Source organism: Emydura macquarii, unplaced genomic scaffold (assembly GCF_026122565.2).
Source record: "Emydura macquarii macquarii isolate MOO-44397 ecotype Brisbane River unplaced genomic scaffold, CSIRO-AGI_Emac_v2 contig_1790, whole genome shotgun sequence".
Classification (NCBI taxonomy): Eukaryota; Metazoa; Chordata; order Testudines; family Chelidae; genus Emydura; species Emydura macquarii.
Window position 1 is genome coordinate 5,679,419 of NW_027131927.1, and position 21,039 is coordinate 5,700,457.

At 51.4% G+C, this 21,039-nt stretch overlaps 1 protein-coding gene and 1 long non-coding RNA gene across 2 annotated transcripts in view; one reads left to right on the forward strand and one right to left on the reverse strand.

Annotated features, from left to right (window-relative positions):
* Positions 1-21,039, reverse strand: part of NPAS1 (neuronal PAS domain protein 1) — a 103,177-nt gene that overhangs the window by 69,889 nt on the left and 12,249 nt on the right. The window contains exons 2-3 of the mRNA XM_067557329.1: positions 9,946-10,131; positions 5,716-5,963 (exon numbers count right to left, since the gene is read on the reverse strand). Of these exons, the coding sequence (XP_067413430.1) occupies positions 5,716-5,963; positions 9,946-10,037 (340 nt within the window). The 5' untranslated portion in view covers positions 10,038-10,131. The remainder of the gene's footprint in view (positions 1-5,715; positions 5,964-9,945; positions 10,132-21,039) is intronic.
* LOC137159123 (uncharacterized) lies at positions 493-5,060 on the forward strand. Its single transcript, XR_010921535.1, has 2 exons — positions 493-639; positions 4,337-5,060. It is a non-coding gene; the product is annotated as an uncharacterized lncRNA (long non-coding RNA).

Genomic DNA, 21,039 nt, shown 5'->3' on the forward strand with positions numbered 1-21,039 from the left:
TGGCCTTTGAAATCTGACTCCTCCTCTCGCGGCTACAGAGAAGGAAAACTCCCCTTGCCCTCCCAGATCTGAATCCGGAACCCTATCGTCCTGACACCCAAGCCCGCTCCAAACCCACTAGATCCCACTTCCCTCCCGAATGTGGGAACAGAACCCAGGAGTCCAGACTCCCAACCCCACCAGCAGGCCCATTTTCAAACCCTGGAGACAGACTCCAAAAACTGGTAGCATCTTGCTGGATTTTTCTTTCCAGAATTCAGCTGAGCCTTGGGTTGCTGGATGACTCAGGGAAATCCGGCTGCCTTTGCTGTCAAATTAGGAGCAAATTGAGCAATTGGGCTCTCTGCAGATGTTTAATAAACTGCTGATTATTAATCAATGTGACCTTAATATTTTCCCTGGTTAAGCCTGGAAGACTTTTGCTGTCAGCATAAATGCTGCTAATTTCACTAATGCAACTGATTAGGAAATTGGCCCCAGGTCAAAGATGTTAATTAGCAGGCGAAATGGTGCAGGCCGACAGCTTTATGTGAGAAGGAAGAGGGGGCTGTGTTACGCTAGGACCAAAGCAACTATCAAAGCCAGGGCTGTGAGAGATGATCCGGTCCCTAGAGGAGGAAGGAAATTGAGGCCATGCAGGTATGGAAAGCAGAAGGGACTGGGAGTCATGTTACGTCTCATGTGTGGTGCCCTACCAAATTCATGGCTGCGAAAAATGCATCATGGACCGGGAAATCTGGTCTCCCCTGTGAAATGTGGCTATTGTAGGGGGTCATGGTGTGGCCACCCTTACTTCTGCACTGCCTTCAGAGCAGGGTGGCTGGAGGGTGGGAGCTGCTAGCCGGGCACCCAGATCTGGAGGTAATGCCACCGCCCACTAGGGCGGCCAGGTGCCAGGTTTTCAACTGGAAAATGCGATCGAAAAGTATCTAATCAGATCTACTGAGCGGACACCCAAAGTCCAGTTACTGCAGGCAGAAGAGTGGAGAGGTGCTGGGTCATCACCCACGCCAGCCCCTACTCAGGAAGCAGCAGCTCCCAGCCCCAGCTGTGTAGGTGAGTCCCTCTCAGCCTGGGCACAGGAGGAGAGCATGGGTGGGAACGGGGAAGAGGAGCGAATGGGGGGGCCCTCTGGAGACAGAGGTGGGGCAGGGGTGGGGCCATGGGGAGAAGAGGTGGGGCGGGGAAGGTTCCAGCATTCCTACTGGAGTGTCCGGTTTTTAAATATTATGAAGTTGGCAACCCTGCTGCCAGCAGCAGCCCAGAAGTGAGAGTGGCATGGGGGGTAGGGAGGGGGGCATCACTTTTTTGCAGGGAGCAGGGCCAGTCTCCTAGGTGGGCAATGTGGACAACTGTCCAGGGCATCTGGGGGTCCACCTTCCCACACATACACCCAGCCAGCCCAAAGCGCCTTCTAAGTGCTGGGTCCGCAGCTGTTGGAATGCCCTGGCTGGATTCGCCTACCTTGTGCTGGGCTCCAGCTGCTAGTCCTGGCTGGGCTGGGGAGAGACAGGCCATAGAATCCTAGAAGCTGAGGGTTAGAAGGGAGCCCAGGAGGTATCTAGTCCAACCCCCTGCTCAAAGCAGGACCAACCTCAACTAAATCATCCCAGCCAGGGCTTTGTCAAGCCGCACCTTTAAAAACCTCTAAAGATGGAGATTCCACCACCTCCCCAGGTAACCCATTCCAGTGCTTCACCACCCTCCTAGTGAAAAACTTTCCTAATATCCAACCTAGACCTCCCCCACTGCAACTTGAGATCATTGCTCCTAGTTCTGTCATCTGCCACCACTGAGAACAGCCTAGCTCCATCCTCCCTGGAACCCCCTTTCAGGTAGTTAAAGGCTGCTATCAAATCCCCCCTCAGTCTTCTCTTCTGCAGACTAAACAAATTCCCTTAGCCCCTCCTCATAAGTCTTGTGTTCCAGCCCCCTAATCATTTTGTTGCCCTCTGCTGGACTCTCTCCAACTTGTTCACATCCTTTCTGTAGTGGGGGGGCCCAAAACTGGACATAATACTCCAAATGCGGCCTCACCAATGCGGAATAGAGGGGAATAATCACTTCCCTCCATCTGCTGGCAATGCTCCTACTAATGCAGCCCAATATGCCCTTAGCCTTCTTGGCAACCAGAGCACACTGCTGACTCATATCCAGCTTCTCATCCACTGTAACACCCTGGTACTCTTCTGCAGACCTGCTGCCTAGCCACACTTCCTCTTCCCCTGCATGGGCCACTTCCGTGGCTGGGTCAGACCCACCTCTGGGAACCACCCCCGGCTGCAGGAAGCTCCGTGGCTGCTGGCTGGGAGCCCAGCTCTGAATGCAGCACCAGTGCAGAAGTAAAGGTGGCAGTGCCACGACCCCCTCCACACACCCCTCTTGTGGGTCAGGACCCCCGATTACAGCACCATGAAATTTCAAATTTAAACCTCTGTAACCAGGAAATGTAAGATCTTTAAAGTCCTATGAGTGTGAAATCTACCAAAACGGACCGTGAATTTGATAGGACCCTGCCGGCGTACATCTGTCGCTCAAACACACGGCCATCGCTACACCCAGGCACGGTGGGAAGGGCCTGGATCCTCCTTGGTATTTATGTGACTGACTCCCTTAGGTAGCCAAATACCTTTGAGGAGCTAGTGCTATGAATTCTGGCAGCAGTCTCCCCTAGTCCCCTAGGGGCGGGCGAGTTTCCACTCTCATCGCTGGGGATGCAAGTGTCAAGAGCCCAGGTGATGCTGTCATGGCAACGCCAGAAGGGGTCAGCAGTAACACTCAGACCCCAGCTGATGGGGTGTGGGAAGCAACAGCAATGGCCTGCTGTCTCTGTGGGGACTCTGAGACAGGCTGAGAGCAGTGGGGGCATTTTAAGACAGAGGGAAGGCAGTATGGCCTAGTAGGTGGGTTCCTGGCCTGAGACTCAGGATGGGGTCTACTCCCATCTTGGCCAGTGCAAAGTCTCTCCTAGAGTTGGTAGTGAGATATCAAAACCTTTTTCCCATCCCAAATCGGGACGAAAAGTCAAAACCGCAAACATTTTCACAAACCGAAAAATCAAAGGAAAGAAATTCAGTTGCGGTCAATGGAAACGTTTCTTTTTGATTTCAGGCATTTAAATAAAAAGATTCTCATTTGCTGAAATGTCTACACAAACAGTAGTCACGAAGTCGAAAACTGGAATTTTTCCGTTTTGAGACTGGCAGAATGAAACACGGATGATTCTGAATTTTTTCCCCCCCAAAAATGTTTCAAGTAGAAAAGTCTGTTGAAAATTTCCCACGGAAACATCCCATTTTGACCAACTGGTATTTTCCGACAAAAAAGCCTTTAGCTGAAAGACCAACTGGTGGTGGTCACGGCCAGGTTTTGTGCCTCAGTTTCCCCATAAAATGGGGAGAATGAGCCTGACTTCCTTTGAATAAGGCTTGGAAATCAACGGCTGAAAAGAGCTGTATGACCACTAGGTAGTATACTATACAAAGCCACATCCGTGCACCAGTCCTAAAAAAAAGTAGTATGGGCATTCTGGACCGTCTCGGCATGACTGGCCTAGGTCACACGTATTCTAATGAAACAAGCATGGCTCAGAGAGTCAGGACTCCTGGGTTCTAACCCTGACTCATGGTGTGACCCTACGCCTCAGGTTTATCTACCAGGAATAATGTCACTGACCCTCTGTGCAGCACTCCAATCCGCTCTCCAGCTCACACAGTGTCAGGAAATCGGGATTCTTTATTTATTTATATTAAAAGTCAACGTTCACCATGGTATTTGAATGGGCTGGGGTGTTTCCTACACTTAGGAGAGGAAATGCTGCACTGATGGGGGTCAAGTCATAATAGGAAGAGCACTTTTAATGCAAGAAAGGGTGCAAATAGAGGCTTGCGCACACAATTACAGCCTGCAAGAAAAGCTGTGCCGCTATAACGCAGCACCTTACACCATTTGCAGATGGAAGCCCAGGGGCAGGTATAGCTAGAGTAACCTTGACCAAGGTCATACAGCATCACAGCTGAGAGTAGAACCCAGGAGTCCTGATTCCCACCCTTCTCTAAACCCTTGCTCACGCTCCCTCTCCGAGCAATCCTGACTCAGTCCCCTCTGCCCCCTGGCTCTAACTCTTAAATCATACTTGTCTACCAGAAGCAGAAGCCAGGAATCCTGATCCACTGCCCCTCCCACCCCCAACTCCTAGGCCCCACTCCCCAACCCGCCATCCCTTTCCCCTGCCCCCCAAAAGCCCAGCTGCAACGATATCAAACGCGGCTCGAGTTCTCTGGCGCCTGGCATCCTCTCGCCAAGCTGATCATTATCATAATTCCTCTCCCAACAGATTTTGGCTCTGCGTGCCAACGGAGCTAGCAAAGGAGACGCAAACTAAGCAGGCTGTGTGTCGGAATCTGCCTGGGCGTGAATGTCTCCGGGGGAAGATGGACAGCATGGGGCTGGTCTTCCCAGCTCCCCCGTAACAATAGGCAGATGTTTATCCCTATTTCAGGGAACACATGTTATTTGCCTGATAACTACCCCGCGGGTAATGACAGTAATCAGAAATCGCTGGAAGCCTGTATTCTTCCGAGGCAGTTAATTTGCTTAATTACATGCTTGGAAGCTGCATTATTTAAATGGTGATTTATTGCGTGGCTAATCAATGCTATTTTCTGTTCACTCCGGGTACGAGGGAGCGCGCGTGTGTGTCGGAATGGAGCAGCCAATGGCCCTTCGATAGGACACAGGTGGGGCGGGCTGGGGGGCGAATGGAGGAGTCATTAGGGCCCACGGTGGCACATATCAGGAACTTCCAGGAGTCGGCCAAATTTGCTGTGGTTAGTCCACACCGAGGATGAGAACCTACTTCTGCTAGCAGTTAATGGAGTGACTTCTCTAGGGGAATATTTTGGAGCCAGTGCCTGGACTGAGATCTGGATTTGATTGCTGGCTTGACCATGGACTTGCTGCTGTCTGACCATGGGCAAACCTGGGCCTTTGTTTTCCCCACGGGGCCTCTGTCTGTCTTGTCTGTTTAGCTGAGAAGCCCTTTGGGGCAGAAAGCTGGGGGGAGGAATGGCCAGAGGCTAGGATGCTAGCCGAGCCTTGGAATCAATTCCTTCTTCTTGTGTGTCCTTGGATGAGTCAACATAGACCCAGATCCTCCAAAGGTTTTCAGGCACCTAACTCTCCCGGGTTTCAAATGTGGGGCAGAGCCAGTGGAGCTGGGGGCAGAACTAATGTGGGGAGGGCAGATGGGTGGGGGAGAACTTCTCTGAGCAGTAATTGTCACCGGTGCATGGGGTGGGCAGAGGCAGTTAAACAAAAGACAGGCAAGAAAACCCACCTTGTTTCTTTTAAAGATGATCTTAATAATCTCATGGGTTCGGGGCCAGCCAAGCTCATGATTTTTTGGGGGTCTGAACCATGATTTTCGCATCTTTAGGGCTGGTCCCCCCCATCTGTCTGAGGGAGTCAATGGCCCGGCCCTGCATCACGGGGATCAGATACCACGGTGATGGCGGTCAGTGTAAATAGCTCCCTGGACAGATCAGACAGTAAATGGGCTATAATCCCTTTTTGCTTAATGAGCCATAGGGGATTTTTCCAGCACTGACCACCAGGAGGGTCCTTGCAGCTTGGGGATCATTCCTTATAGTAGGGCAGGTTAGCGCAGTGGGGGGGAGCCCCGATTCCTTCCGCTCGCCCCCCTTCAGCTCTTACCTTTGCCGGCGGGGCCAGGCGGGGGGCTCCCTTCGGGCCGCAGCGCCCAAGGGGGGTCGCCCTGGCTGGCGAAGTCGCGCATCTTGAGGTAACTGATGGTGAGGCGGACGATGGAGGCTTTATCCAGCTGGCTGGTGATGGCACCGGGCAGGGGCAGCATCTTGGCCAGCTCGTAGAACTCGAAGTTCTCCTTGCCCCGCCGGGAGCGGGCGGCATTGCGGGACTTCTCCTTCCGCAGGGCCTGCAGGCTGGGGAAGGGGGGCGCACACCAGGTTAGAGAGTGCGAGGGTGGAGGGGAGTTTTCTCCCCCTGCCATCTTCCCAACTCAACCAGCCACCACAGCAGGCAGCGCCCCTGCCCCCCAACTCTGTACCCCAATCACCCCTCCCCCATGTGTACCCTACCAGACTTCCCACCCCCACTCATCCCTCACTCCCAGCCACCAGACCAATCACTGCCACCCTCTCCACCCACTGCACTACCAGGCAGCCCTGCTCCCTCATTTGCACCCAACCCTGCCCCACTGCAACACTGCACTCCTGACCCACCTCCTCCATGTGCTGCCCCACTGAGCCCCCCCCCCCCCATCATACACACTCCTGGATCCTGCTTGCATGAATCTCACCCACTATTCCCTGGTTGGCCCTGTGCCCCCCAGCTACTCTTGCCACACGCCGGGCCCCCAGCCGTCCCGTAAAACACATGGCCCCACTCCATCCGACCTCGATGCCCTATGTCCAGCCTCCTGTCAGCCTGCGCCAGGTGGCTGGCTTAGCTAGGCTTGGCATTCTGCCCCTTGGTCTCCCAGGCTGGGATATCCCACGCCCACCTCCTGCCTCCATTCGCTGGGTTAATGGTGCCAGGATATATGGGATCAGGGCTAGAGATGCCCAGAGCAATTTCACTTCTGGCCTGCCACACGGGGGGTGCCCAGGAAGCCAAAGGAGGCGCCCACAGCTGGCGAACAGGTGGGTAATTAGTTCAGATGATAGAGCATTCACTTAGAATGAATGCCTGTATTCTCCAAGGTGCTTTGGGAGAAGTCCTAGGGCCAGTGTCATTAGGCCACATCTATGTTGGTGTGAATAAACCATCTCCCTGAGCGACGTAAGTTACACCGACATAAGTACTTGTGTGCACGGCACCCTCAGCAGCAGGGCTTCTGGCGCTCATGGGGATGTTTTATTTCATACCGACGGGACAGCGCTCTCCAGCCACGTAGAGCGTCTTCCCCGGACGTGCTGCGGTGGGTGGCGCAGCTGTGTCGGCATAACTGTGCCGTATTGACATGGCCGTATGCAGGTGCTCAGATTAGATGATCAGAACAGTCCCTTGGGATCTATTAAATAAAAACCGCACACACGGCCCCGCTAATCAGAGCCGAGTGAGATTTTTAGGTAAAAAAATAGTCTCTTTTCTTTTCTGGCCCCAAGCCACAGATTCAGATCGATCGAAACATCGATTTCACTGAATTGTTTTGGTCAAAAAAAACCAACCAAAAAAATGCCTGAAATTCAAAAGGCGTTGACATCTTCAAAACAAAAATGTTTCAATTTTCCGATTCAAAATGACTTTCTGCTTTTATTTAAAAAAGAAATAAATGGAAAAGCTCGAAAACGAAATGTTTTGTCCCATCCCAAATGAAATTTTTCTCCCATTTTTTTTTGGGTCGCTGGAAATTTCAGAACGTTTTTCGTTTCGGGTGGAACCACGGTGAATTCTTTCCCCCGATGTTTCAGAAGAGACAGCACAACAAAAACCCCCAGATATTTGCCCAGCTCTGCTGCTAACTCCTTGGTGCTTCTACTTCCACCTTCACAAAGTCACGGAGGGGCCCAGATTTAGCAGCCAGAGCATGGGGTGCTGGGAGGGAAGATTTGCCTGCCAGGATGTGTGCGGAGGGGTGGGAGGGCTAAACTGGCAGGCCCTGATGTCCTAAATGGGCAGCAGGCCTCTGGGGAGTGCAGAAGGGATAAATGAGGAATTTAGTGGCCTGTCAGGATGCTCAGGGGGGTCTGACACTGGCAGGGGGAACAGAGACCCAGACCCAGCACCCCAAATGCCCGGTCCCCTCGGTCTCATTTGGTAGCACCCAGGTCAGACAGCCCACTGGAGCGGAAATCCGCCCTTGCGTCTGGCTCTGGACAGGGCGCTTTGGCCAAGGGGTCTGAAAGTGGGATGGGGCCACTGCCTCCCAGCCAGCATCTGCTCTGGAGCCTCCAGACCCCCGGGCTGACACCCCGGCCCCTCGAAACAAATTAAAAAATCCCTCACTCTTATTTTTTAATCACAATTTTAAAAATAGCATCTCTGGGCTAACAAGGTACCCCCAGTGCTAAATGCCTCCAGATTCCTGGATTTCCCAACGTCCCTTTAAGGGTATCCCCCGTTTACAGATGGGGAAACTGAGGCACGAGATGGCCTAAGTAATCTGCCCAAGGGACAGTGAATTGAACTTTGGTCTCCAGACTCACTGGCTGACGCTCTACCTCCTAGGCCCCCCCATCCATCCACATCCTGAGAGGCAACGTGGAAAGGGTACATCTGTCCTGCAAAAAACAACCCCATGGCAGTGAGCCTCAGCGCCCCCAAGTGACTCGGGCTACAAATAGCTACGTAAACATTCCCAAACGAGCTGGATGGTCAGCGCAGGGCAAGGGGCAGGCTGCAGTGCCAAGCAAATCATGGATTTTGCCGGATGGGCACTGAACCAAAACATAATTTTTAAAAAAAATCTGGTTTGAATCCAACCAAAACAAAACAAAAAAATAAATAAAATAAAAGAGGGGAGGGGGATTTTTCATCAAATCAAAAACTTGAAAAAAAAATCAGTCTGAATTGATCAAAACATTTCAGGTCAATTCAAAACAAACTGGGGGGTTCGATTCATTTCAAAATAATCACTTCACAATGATTTTTTTTAGTTAGCTGGTTTTGGGTGTTTTTAACCTTTTTTTGTGGGATTTTTTTGTTTTTGTTTGTTTTTAGGCGATTTTTATTTGAGTGTTTTTCATCTGTTTTTTGGGGGGGAGGGAGGGCGTTAGTGTTTTGTTTTGATGTGGGTGTTTTCCACCCTATGTTGCTTTTTTTTTTTTTTTTTTTTTTGAAGGCCATTTTGAATATGAAACACCATTTTGAAACAAAACATTTTTGTCGAAAAAACCCCACCCAAACCATTTTTCCCTCAGCTGAAGCTCTTTGTCCAACGCACCCCGAATGTGGGGATCGTGACATGAGAAGGGAGTTCCCAGCAGTGCGTGGGGCACTTGCTGGCACATTTCCAGTTTTTTCCCATGAGGCTGGATACCAATTCTGGCCGGGAGTCGCCCCAGGAGTTGCCGGCACTTGTTTGTCTTGCGTCAGGTCTAGACTCGTGGAATGGCTAATTAAGATGGAACACTCTGGGTCCTCATCCCGTGATGACATAATCCTCAGCGATGGCTCTCCAAGGACGGAAGACCTCTCTACACTTGGCTGCTGGCCAGTTCAATTCAGGCTATAGCTGGGAACCCTGCCGGTGGCCGAATGGAGGGGGCTGAATTTGTGTGGTATGTTTCAGCCAAAGCATCTCCCCCCTACAAAGATTTTAGGGAGGGGGGGAGACCCTCAGAAGTATCCGAGCCACAATTCAGTTTGGTGCCAGAAGTTTGGAGGTTGATCCCTGTCCACCTCAGCACTTCAGACTGTCAGCAAGCGAGCCTGGAAAAAATTCTCACTGCAGGGAGTGGCTGGAAGAGCAAATGGCGCAGCGGGGATGGAAGTCAGGATACCCAGGGTCTATGCAAACTGCAAGAGGGAGTGTGGTCGAGTGAGCACAGCAGGGGACTGGCAGGCTGGACTTGGAGGGAAAGTGTTTACTGATTTGAGGAAGCAGGATTTGAGATCAGGACCCCTGGATTCTAGTCCCAGCTTTGGGATGAGAGTGAGGTCTAGTGGTTAGAGTGGGGGGACTGGGAGCTTGGTCTGTATTGCCAGGGTGGGGGGAGTGGTTGGCTAGTGGTTAAAGCAGGGGAATGGGAGCCAGGATTCCTGGGTTCTCCTCCCAGCTCTGCACTAACTTGCTGAGTGACCGTGGGCATTTACTTCTCCCTGGATTTTGGTTTCCCGGTAGGACAATACCATCTGCGGGGCTCGTCTGCCTTTATCAAGCCACGGCCGTAGAGTGTTTTCAGACAGGGAGGGGGAAGGGGCTGTGTGTATGCAAAGAATCAATCCTCTCCAGCATCTTACCAGGGCACCGGCTGATTCTTAACCAACACTCCGTGCAAGAAGTCCCACTCTACGCTAACGCACTTCACCTCATTGCCGAATGGGGCGGCCATCTTTACTCGCGCGCCACTTTGCTCCAGATCAGCTGATTTCAGGCCGCCTTAGCGCAGTCTCTGAGCGGCTGCCTCTGGAGACGGGCCAGGCCTCCTACAAGAACAAGAGGCGAGAAAGAGTCAGTTTTCTTCCCCCCACCATGGAGTCAACGCACAGACAGACGAAGCTCATGTTTCTGAAAATCCATCCACTGTTGCCAAGGGCTGGGGGTGACAAAAAAGAGGAGAGATTGGGGGTGCCCCTGTGGGAGGCAGTATTGCCTAGTGGATAGAGTACAGACCTGGGACATGGGAGAACAGCGTTCAAGTCCCAGCTCTGCAGGGTGACTGTGGGTGACTCCTTTTCTGTGCCTCAGTTTCCCATACCTGTACAATAGGGAGAATAATCCACCCATCATCTGTTTCAATTGTGAGGTCTCTGGGGCAGTGACTGTCTGTCATCTGGTGCTACCATAACATACGCCGGAGACGTCTAGCCCAGCACAGTTCTCCTAATGGGGGTGTCTCCGAGCCCAGCACAGCCGGGCACTAACCAGGATAGCTCACTCCTCCAGGCACCCCAAGCCAAGAAAGCACCCCGTTTGCCAGGATAGCTGTATCTCCACTCTGGGCTTCTTCCGGCCTTGCTGTCGATCAGGGATCCCGGCGTTCCGGCCCTGGCCTGCCAGATGTCTGCTATGCAGACCTGGTCTTAGCTCAGGCAGGAGGCTGTGGCCATCCCAGGGAGCTGCCCACAGACACATGGGCTCGATCATTTTGGATCAGCTGCTGGGAGCACGTAGGGCAGAAGCTAAGACGGCAGGGGTATCTTTCAAGGATAAGTGATGGAGACAGGCACAATCTCCCCTTCGGATAAGTGCAGGAGACTAACAGGCTCGCTGGGCCACTCCCCGCTGAGTGAGGTTAGAGCAACACCCCCATCTTTGACTCTGGGGTCCCCTCCAAATTGGGTACAGACCAGCACATTCATGCACCTGTCTGCATCGTGCAGGGAACAGCTGCCAGACAGGTTCAGAATCTTAGACTACTAATATTACAGTAACTTCTGAAATTAGAGCCCCATCGCGCCAGGCGCCATCCAGATACACAGTGACCGAGATCAGGGCCCCGTCGTGCCAGGCGCCACCCAGACACGTAATGACCGAGATCAGGGCCCGTCGGGCCGGGCACTGCCCAGACACGTAATGACCGAGATCAGGGCCCGTCGGGCCGGGCACTGCCCAGACACGTAATGACCGAGATCAAATAGACAACGAGCACAGACAGGGGAAGGGACAAGGTCAGTGGCTGAGTGGGGATGAGAACCCAAGTATCCAAGATCTCACTCCAGTGCAGTATCCGCTAGGCCAGTGGTTCTCAACCAGGTGTATATGCAGCCCTGGGGGTATGCAGAGGTCTTCCAGGAGGTACGTCAACTATCTAGATCCATATTTCCCAGCCTGGCGGGTCATGACCCCCAGGAGGTCACAGGATGGATTTAGGGGTGTTGCAAATGCAGGGCCAACATTAGGGGATGGCAAGCAGGGCAACTGCCTTGCCACAGCGAGCCCTATGAAGTTAAGTGACACGCTTTGGCCCCAGGTGGCGGGGCTCAGGCTTCAGAGCCCTGGAATGGGCACACTAGTCTGGAAAGTTGAGAACCGCCGCTCTAGTCCATCATTCACCTCTTCCCTAGTTCTTCCTTTCCATCCTGAAGTGAGAGGAAGCCCAGTGTGCCGACGGGGGGGGGGACACGACTCCAGTTCTTTGCCCCCACGGGCGTACCAGAGGGGAGGAGAGCAGCTAGGCAGCAGTACATGTGTGACAGAACGCTCCCTGCCCAGCCGTCTTTGATAGTTGCACGTAGCAGGATGAATCATAGAACCCCAAGGTTAGAAGGGACCGCAAGGGCCATCTAGTCTAACCCCCTGCCAAGATGCAGGAGTTGTTGTGTCCAAACCATCCAAGACGGGTGGCTACCCAGCCTCCTTTTGTAAACCTCCAATGAAGGAGCTTCCAGGACTTCCCGAGGCAGTGTGTGCCATTGTCCGGCTGTTCTTACGGGTAGGAAGTTTTTCCTGAAATTTAATCTAAATCTGCTATGCTGTAGTGTGAACCCATTGCCTCTTGTCCTGCTCTCTCTGGCAACAGAGAACAACTTTTCTCCATCTTTTTTATGGCAGCCTTTCGAGTATTTGAAGGCCGCTACATCCCCCCTTACTCTCTTCTTTTCCAAACTACACATACCCAATTTCTTCAGCCTTTGTTCATATAGCTTGCGTTCCACCCCTTCGAGCATCTTTGTCGCTTGCCTCTGGATCCTTTCCAGTTTCTCTACATCCTTTCTGTACATTGGTGACCAAAACTGGACACAGCTCTCCAGCTGAGGCCCAACCAGTGCCGAGTAAAGCGGTACTGTCATCACCTCCCGTGACTTGCATGTTCTGCCTTTGTTAATGCAACCTAAAATTGCATTTGGTTTTTTTGCACCAGCATCGCATGGCTGACTCATGTGCAGCTTGCGATCCATCACAACTCCCAGATCCTTCCCAGTAGCGCTGCCGCCAAGCCCGTTATCCCCATCCTGTATTTGTGCATTTGGTTTTTCCTTCCGTGAGTGTAGCACTGTACATTTGTCTTTGTTGAATTTCATTTTGTTCTCTATAGCCCAGTTCTGCAATTTGTAAAGATCCCGCTGAATCTTAGCGCTATCCTCCAAAATGTTGGCAACCCCCCCAGCTTCGTGTCATCTGCAAATTTGATCAGCATCCTCTCTATTCCTACATCCAGGTCATTAATACAGATGTTAAACACACCTGACCCAGAACAGATCCCTGTGGAACCCCACTCGAGATCTCCCTCCAATCCGACATTGTTCCATTCTTTGTTTGTGGCTGTTTATCCACTTAATGGTAGTTCTGCAGAGCCTGCATTTTTCCAGCTTACTTATCAGAATGTCATATGTCAACAGCCTTGCTGAAGTCCAGCTATGTTATGTCCACCACATTCCCCCATCCACCAAACCAATTACCCTGTCAAAGAAGGAAATCAAACTGGTTCGATGTGATTAGTTCTTGGTAAATCCACGCTGGCTGCTAGCGATCATCCCTCCATCCTCCAGTGAATGTTTTATACATTGCTCCGGTAGATCCCAGGTATCAAAGTCAGGCTGACTGATCTATAGTTCCCTGGCTCCTCCTTTCACCCCCTTTTTAAAGGTGAGCGCTGCATTAGCCCTTCTCCCATCTTCGGGGACCTCTCCTGTCATCCAGGAGTTTGCAAATATCACCACGTGTTCCTTTTTGTGAGAAGACTGAAGTAAAGTAGGCACTGAGCTGCTCTGCATTCCTGTCATCTTCTGTTCCCAGCTCCCCTTCTCCGTCAAGCGGCAGGCCCACACTGTCCCTGATCTTTCTTTTTTGTCTGACGTTTGAAGAACCGCTCCTTGTCGTCTCTAACTTTCCTTGCCGGCTGTAACTCGTTCTTTGCCTTGCCTGTTTTGTCCTGACACGCTCGCACTATTCCTGCTTCCTCGGTGACATTCCTCTCCTTCCATTGTATTCCTGTGATTCCATTGTTCCTGTGTGTATCCCTTTTGGTTTTTAGAGAGATAAAAAGCTCCTTGTGCAGCCACATTGGCCTCCTGTGGCTCTTCTTATCTTTCCTCTGCATCGGAACCTGCGTCAAAATAGCTGGATGTCTGGCTCCTCTTCTTCCTAATCGGTTGTTCCATGGGACTTTGCCTACTATTTCTCCATGAGGGTTGAAATCCACCTTTATGAAGTCCATTGCCCTTGTTTTGCTATTCTTGTGTCCTCCTTCCCATAGGATCTTGAATTCTATCAGATCACGATCACTTCCTCCCAAGTTCCCGACCACCTTCACGTTCACAACTAATTATTCCTGTTGGTCAAAACCAGATCCAAAAGGGATGGCCCCCTAGTTGTTTCCTTAACTTTCTGATTCACACGCTAAGAATTTGCAGGACATACTATGTTTTGCTGTAACAGTCTCCCAACAGATCTCAGGGATCCCTCAGCCTGGGGCCGCGAACAGGAACTCCCAGCATGGGTTCTTGTGTAGTCAGCCCAGCACTAGAGGCCACAAAAGGCCTGCCTCACCACTGCCACCACCCCAGGCATGGCCGCTGGAGAGTCAAGACCAAGATCCCAGGGTGATGCTGCCATGGCAACCCCAGGAAAGGTCAGCAGACACCCCCCTGCTTTTGGCTGCTGGGGTGTGGGTAGCAACAGCCGCTCCCCCGCCACTCTGTCTGTATGGGATCAGAAAGGGGGCACCAGCAAAAAGGGGCAATTTAATACATAGGAGGGAGGCAACATGGCCTAGTGGGTAGAGCACTAGGCTGGGACTCTGGCAACTGGGGTTTTAGTCCTATGTGATGTTGAGCGTCACTGTCCCACTCCCTGCCTCAGTTTCCCCCTCCCACCCTTTGTCGATTTAAACAGCGAGCCCTTCGGGGCAGGGACTGTCTCTCACTCTGCATCTGGACAGCTTCCAGCCTGAGGGACTTCTGGTTTTCGCTGGGGCCTCTACAATAATAGTAATAATAATAATAATTAATAATAATAAGGGACTCAGAGTTTAAGGCCAGATGCCCCCGGGAATAACCTGGTGGTGTGGGAAGTCACAGGGCTTGTTGCCAGCGAGCTGACAAGCCACCTAAGCACATGGACAGAAGAAGAAGGTAACAGGGACCATCTCAAACACAGAAAAAACGAATGGGCTCTGACTAATTAAGGGTGTTGTTAGGGCTTAATAAAAAAAACAAACCCTTGATCAGCTGCCACATGCTTCGTACAACAGATCCTGTCCAGACATTCACATACGGCCTGGAATAAGAGCAGCCACAGGGAGCCATACCAGTATAGCTACCGCAGTATAATTATTCTGGTAAATTTCCCATATATCCTAGGAACTTGTGTGGTGCCCAACACTAGAGTATCTGAGTACCTCAGACACTTTAATGGATTTATCCTCATAACACCCCTGTGAGGCAGGGCATGACTGTTATCCCCACTTTAAAGATGAAGAAACTGAGGCACAGAAAGCCTAAATAACTTGCTCATGGTCACGCAGGAAGTCAGTGGCAGAGCAGGGAATGGAACACAGGTTTCCCACTGCCTAGGCTACAGCCCTAACCACTGGACCACCCTGCCTCTTGCAGACAAGCCTTACGGCAATCATGGAGCTGACTTTCCCCCTCTCTTACCCCAAGGGAATGTGGGCTCATGGTTAAAGCCCAGAGCTGCAAATCAGGACTCCTGGAGTCTAATCCCAACCCTGGACAGAATCCTTGCCTGCTCTGTGCCTCAGTTTCCCCATGAGACTAACACTCACCTCATCCTGGGGTGGGCGGGGAAGGATAATTAATGGCCTCAACCTTGTAACAGGAGCTGGGGCACTGACCCCCCCACACCAGTGAAGAGAACCACTGAAATCAGTTTGCACAAGAGGCCCCTGTGCTAGCCCAGTCCCAAGCAGAACCTGAGCCTACGGCTGCAAAGGGCTCTGAGAGTCAGTGGTTGGCAGGAGCTGAGAGGGAGGGCAAAGGGTTAAAAAGGCACCAAGGAGATGCAAGCTTGGCTGCTGCAGCCTCAACCCCAGGGCTGCCCATGTCAAGACAAAGGGGATCCAGGGGTGTAAGACCTGAGCTTAGGGATCAGATTGCAACTCCCTGGGGTAGAGGCCATCTTTCTGTTCTGTGTCCGTACAGCCCCTAGCACAATGGCAGCACCTGGGCACTATCATAATACTCCTAATAACAATACAAATGTACAGCCCCTAGCGCAATGGGAGCGCCTACACACTACCATAATACACCTAATAGCAATACAAATGTACAGCCCCAAGTGCAATGCAGTCCTGGTTCATAACTGGAGCGCCTAGGGACTACCGTAATACACCTAATAGCAATATCCGGAAAATGGGGGCCTGGTCCATGACAGGGGCTCCTCAGTGCTAATGTATTATAGCTAATAGCAATAAAAATGCTGTGTCTAGCATGAACACCAGCAAACACCACAGCTCCTGCTGGGGAGATGCACACAAGCCAGGGGCAGGAGGGACCATGAGAGGGATAATCCTGAACTCTCCCCTATGCACACAGTCCACGGATTCAAAAACAAGGCTGTGCACATGCAAGCACTATCCACTACTCCTGGCTGATGCAAGTGTTCCCAGGTAGAGGCTGAATGGTGAGTCAGTGGCAGAATCCAGCAGTCCTGGCTCCCAGCCCCCTGCTCTTACTAGACCCCACTCCCCTCCCAGAGTCAGGGACAGACCCCAGGAGTCCTGATTCCCAGCCCCTCCCCCCCACGCAAACACACACACACACACACACACACACACACTCTCCCTTTCCTATCTCAGGTTCCTTCTTTAGATACCCTGAGGCAAGGGGAGGGGGTGCATGAAATTAACGTGGTATGTTAATGTCACATTTTACACTCTAGGCACATGCACGCCCCACCTAGATTTTGATCATTTATGTGAAATTACAAAATTAGACTTTTAAAAAAGGAACATTTCCACACCAAAGTCCCCCACAAGAGGGAACTCCAGATCAGAAACCCCCCAAACCAGCAGAAACATTGGGTCAGGATCCAGACGCTGTCACTGGCCCATCCCCTCATAGGCTGAGCCAGACCACTGGCTCCAAGTACACCTGAATATCATGAGCCCAGCTCTCCATCCCCCTCTGCCCCTTGTGCCGTGGTGCTACGGGTATCAGTGCAAACGGGAAAGGTGGTGCGTTCACACCCAGTTTGCACTGACTGGTGTATTGTACATGCAAGAGCCTCGTCATCACAAATTGCTCATTCCTCTCCAGATTATGGCTCCCAAAGACACCCCCCCGCATCTTTGCCATGACAGCAGAGTGCCTCACCATCTTTAACAGAGGTGCCCTCACAACAACTTTGTGAGATGATGGGAAAGTGAGCCCCAGACAGCACGTCTACACTGGTTCTCATGGCCCTGGTTCTCATGGGGGACTTCAATCACCCAGACATCTGCTGGGAGAGCAATACAGCAGAGCACAGACAATCCAGGAAGTTTTTGGAGAAGTGTTATGGACAATTTCCTGGTGCAAGTGCTGGAGGAACGTGGTAGGGGCCGTGCTCCTCTTGACCTGCTGCTCACAAACAGGGAAGATTTGGTAGGGGAAGTAGAAGAGGGTGGTAACTTGGGCAGCAGTGACCATGAGATGGTCAAGTTCATGATCCTGACAAAAGGAAGAAAGGAGAGCAGCAGAATACGGACCCTGGACTTCAGAAACGCAGACTTTGACTCCCTCAGGCAGCTGATGGGCAGGATCCCCTGGGAGGCTAATATGAGGGGGAAAGGAGTCCAGGAGCGCTGGCTGTATTTTAAAGAAATCTTATGGAGAGCGCAGGAACAACCATCCCTATGTGCAGAAAGAATAGCAAATATGGCAAGTGACCAGCTTGGCTTAACAAGGAAATCTTCAGTGAGCTTGAACACAAAAAGGAAGCTTACAAGAAGTGGAAGCTTGGACAGATGACTAGGGAGGAGTATAAAGATGCTGCTCGAGCATGCAAGGGTGAAATCAGGAAGGCCAAAGCACAACTGGAGTTGCAGCTAGCAAGGGACATGAAGGGTAACAAGAAGGGTTTCTACAGGTATGTTAGTAACAAGAAGGTGGTCAGGGAAAGTGTGGGTCCCTTACAGAATGGGGGAGGCAACCTCGTGACAGAGGATGTGGAAAAAGCTGAAGTACTCAATGCTTTTTTTGCCTCTGTCTTCACAGACATGGTCAGCTCCCAGACTACTGCACTGGGCAGCACAGAATGGGGAGGAGGTGAGCAGCCCTCAGCGCTGAAAGAACAGGTTCAGGACTATTTAGAAAGGCTGGACATGCACAAGTCCATGGGGCCGGATGCAATGCATCCGAGGGTGCTGAGGGAGCTGGCTGATGTGATTTCAGAGCCATTGGCTATTATCTTTGAAAGCTCGTGACAATTGGGGGAGGTACCTGATGATTGGAAAAATGCAAATATAGTGCCCATCTTCAAGAAAGGGAGGAAAGGATCCAGGGAACTACAGACTGGTCAGCCTCACCTCAGTCCCTGGAAAAATCATGGAGCAGGTCCTCAAGGAATCCATTTTGAGGCACTTGGAAGAGAGGAAGGTGATCAGGAACAGACAGCATGGATTCACCAAGGGCAAGTCATGCTTAACCAACATGACTGCCTTCTAGGATGCAGTGACTGGCTCTGTAAATGTGGGGAAGGTGGTGGACATGATATACCTTGACTTTAGCAAAGCTTTTGATATGGTCTCCCACAATATTCTTGTCAGCAAGTTACAGAAGTATAGGTTGGATAAATGGTCTATAAGGTGCATAGAGAGCTGGCTAAATCATCAGGCTCAACGGGTAGTGATCACTGGCTCCATGTCTAGCTGACAGCCCATAACAAGCAGAGTGCCCCAGGGGTCAGTGCTGTGGCCAGTTTTGTTCAACATCTTAATTAATGATCTGGAGGATGGGGTAGATTGCACCCTCAGCAAGTTTGCAAATGACACTAAACTGGGGGAAGTGGTAGATATGGTGGAGGGCAACGATAGGATACAAAGTGACCTAGACAAATTGAAGGATTGGGCCAAAAGAAATCTGATGAGGTTCAACAAGCACAAGTGCAGAGTCCTGCATTTAGGACAGAAGAATCCCATGCTCTGCTACAGACTGGGGACCGACGGGCTAGGCAGCAGTTCTGCAGAAAAGGACTTGGGAGTTACAGTGAATGAGAAACTGGATATGAGTCAGCAGTGTGCCCTGGTTGCCAAGAAGGCTAATGGCATATTGGGCTGCATTGGTAGGAGCGTTGCCAGCAGATCGAGGGAAGTGATTATTTCCCTTTATTCGGCACTGGTGAAGCCACATTCGGAGTATTGTGTCCAGTTTTGGGCCCCCCACTACAGAAAGGATGTGGACAAATTGGAAAGAGTTCAGCAAAGGGCAATAAAAATGACTAGGACCCTGGGGCACATGACTTATGAGGAGAGGCTGAGGGAACTGGGCTTGTTTAGCCTGCAGAAGGAGGGGGATTTGATAGCAGCCTTTAACTACCTGAAGGGAGTTGCAGGGAGGATGGAGCTAGGCTGTTCTCAGTGGTAGTAGATGGCAGAACAACGAGCAATGGTCTCAAGTTGCTGTGGGGGAGGTCTAGGTTGGATATTAAGAAAGCAAATTTCTCTAGGCAGGTGGTGAAGCACTGGAATGGGTTACCTAGGGAGGTGGTGGAATCTCCATCCTTAGAGGTTTTTAAGGTGCAGCTTGACAAAGCCCTGGCTGGGATGATTTAGCTGAGGTTAGTCCTGCTTTGAGCAGGGGGTTGGACTAGCTACCTCCTGAGATCCCTTCCAACCCTCACCTTCTAGGATTTGATGATTCAATGATATACTGTCTTATTATATGAGCCAAAATGATAATATGAAAACACATCAGTCTGATCATTTCCTGCAAAGATTTTGACAAAAGCCGACCTATTCCAGCGAAAGGTTCCAGTCCAGTCAGCGCGTCCCAGCAGCAGACTGCCATACAACCAGCTCCCATCGGTATCAACCCCCCGGAGGTGGTGGAGGAGGCAGCATGTAATATCTCTAGCAGCGAGGCAAAGGGCGAAGTGCAGCTGGTCCCCCCCCCGATTCAGCCTTCGGGGTCCCAGCCACTGTAGGCCCAGCCAGTCACGCCAACACCACAGAACATGTCCAGGCTGACAGCAGGAAACACACAGAGCTGGGATAAGCTTCAGCGCTCTTGGGGGATGTTGGAGCGACTTACAGCAAGAGGGTACTAAGACTGAGAACTAGAGAAACCGCGAGATTTCTGATCCCAATCCCAATTTATTCCCAGAGCAGCCCTGTTATTATGAATAATTATTTGTATAACCACAGCACCTAGAAGCCATAGCACAGACCTGGATGCCATTGTGCCATGCCTAGACCAGTGGTTCCCAAACTCTACCACGTTGCGCACCACCAACATAAAACGCCTCCACCTGTAGTGCCGCCACCAAGTTTTGGGGGGTGGGGCTGATGCCAGAGTGGCTCCTGGCCAGCTGCTGTGAGTGTACCTGGGGAGGAGGGGGCCAGAGCGGCTGGGCTGCCGTGCTGCCTGGGGGTGGGGACGGCGCCAAAGCGGCTCCTGGCCAGCCGCTGAGAGTGTGTTTGGGGGGGAGAAAGGGGGCAGAATGGCCGGCAGCAGGAGGACACGTACCAATGGGAGGTGGCCTGCATACCCCTGGTGGTATGCATACCACAGTTTGGGAACCGCTGCCCTATATGTATTAATTGCTAGTAGGTGTACTACGGTAGCATTTTGAAGCCCCAGTCACAGACCTGGATGCCATTGTGCCATGTGCTATATATATTAATTACTATTAGGTGTTTTACGGTAGCACCTTGCCACCCTGTCATAGATCAAGACCCCCATTGGTCCATGTGCTATACATATTAATTGCTATTAGGTATATTACGGTAGCACCTTGGCACCCCAGTCACAGGCCAGGACCCCATTTTGCTAGGTGCTATACATATTAATAGCTATTAAGAGTATTATGGTAGCACCTGAGAGCCCCTGCCATGGAGCAGGACCCCACTGTGTACACTTTAATGCTGTTGGGTGTGTAGCACCCGAGTGACGGACCCAGCCCTCATCATACCAGGGCTTGTTCAACCACAGAACAAAAAGACGGTCCCTGCCCCAAAGCCGTTCTTTCCAAAAAAGTGGTCCCATTTTAACTATCCCAGTCTAGATAATAAGAGGACCAGAAGAATACCACCATGCTAACCAGCAGAGTAATGGACGCTGTTAGAGGCAAAAAGACGTCCTTTAAAGTCTGGAAGTCAAATCCTACTGAGGATAATAGGAAGGAATGCAAAATCCAGCAGGTTAAGCGTCAAATAAAGCAGGCCAAGAAAGAATTTGAGAAGCAACTTGCTAAAGATGCAAAAACTAAAAGTAAGAACTTTTTAAGTACAT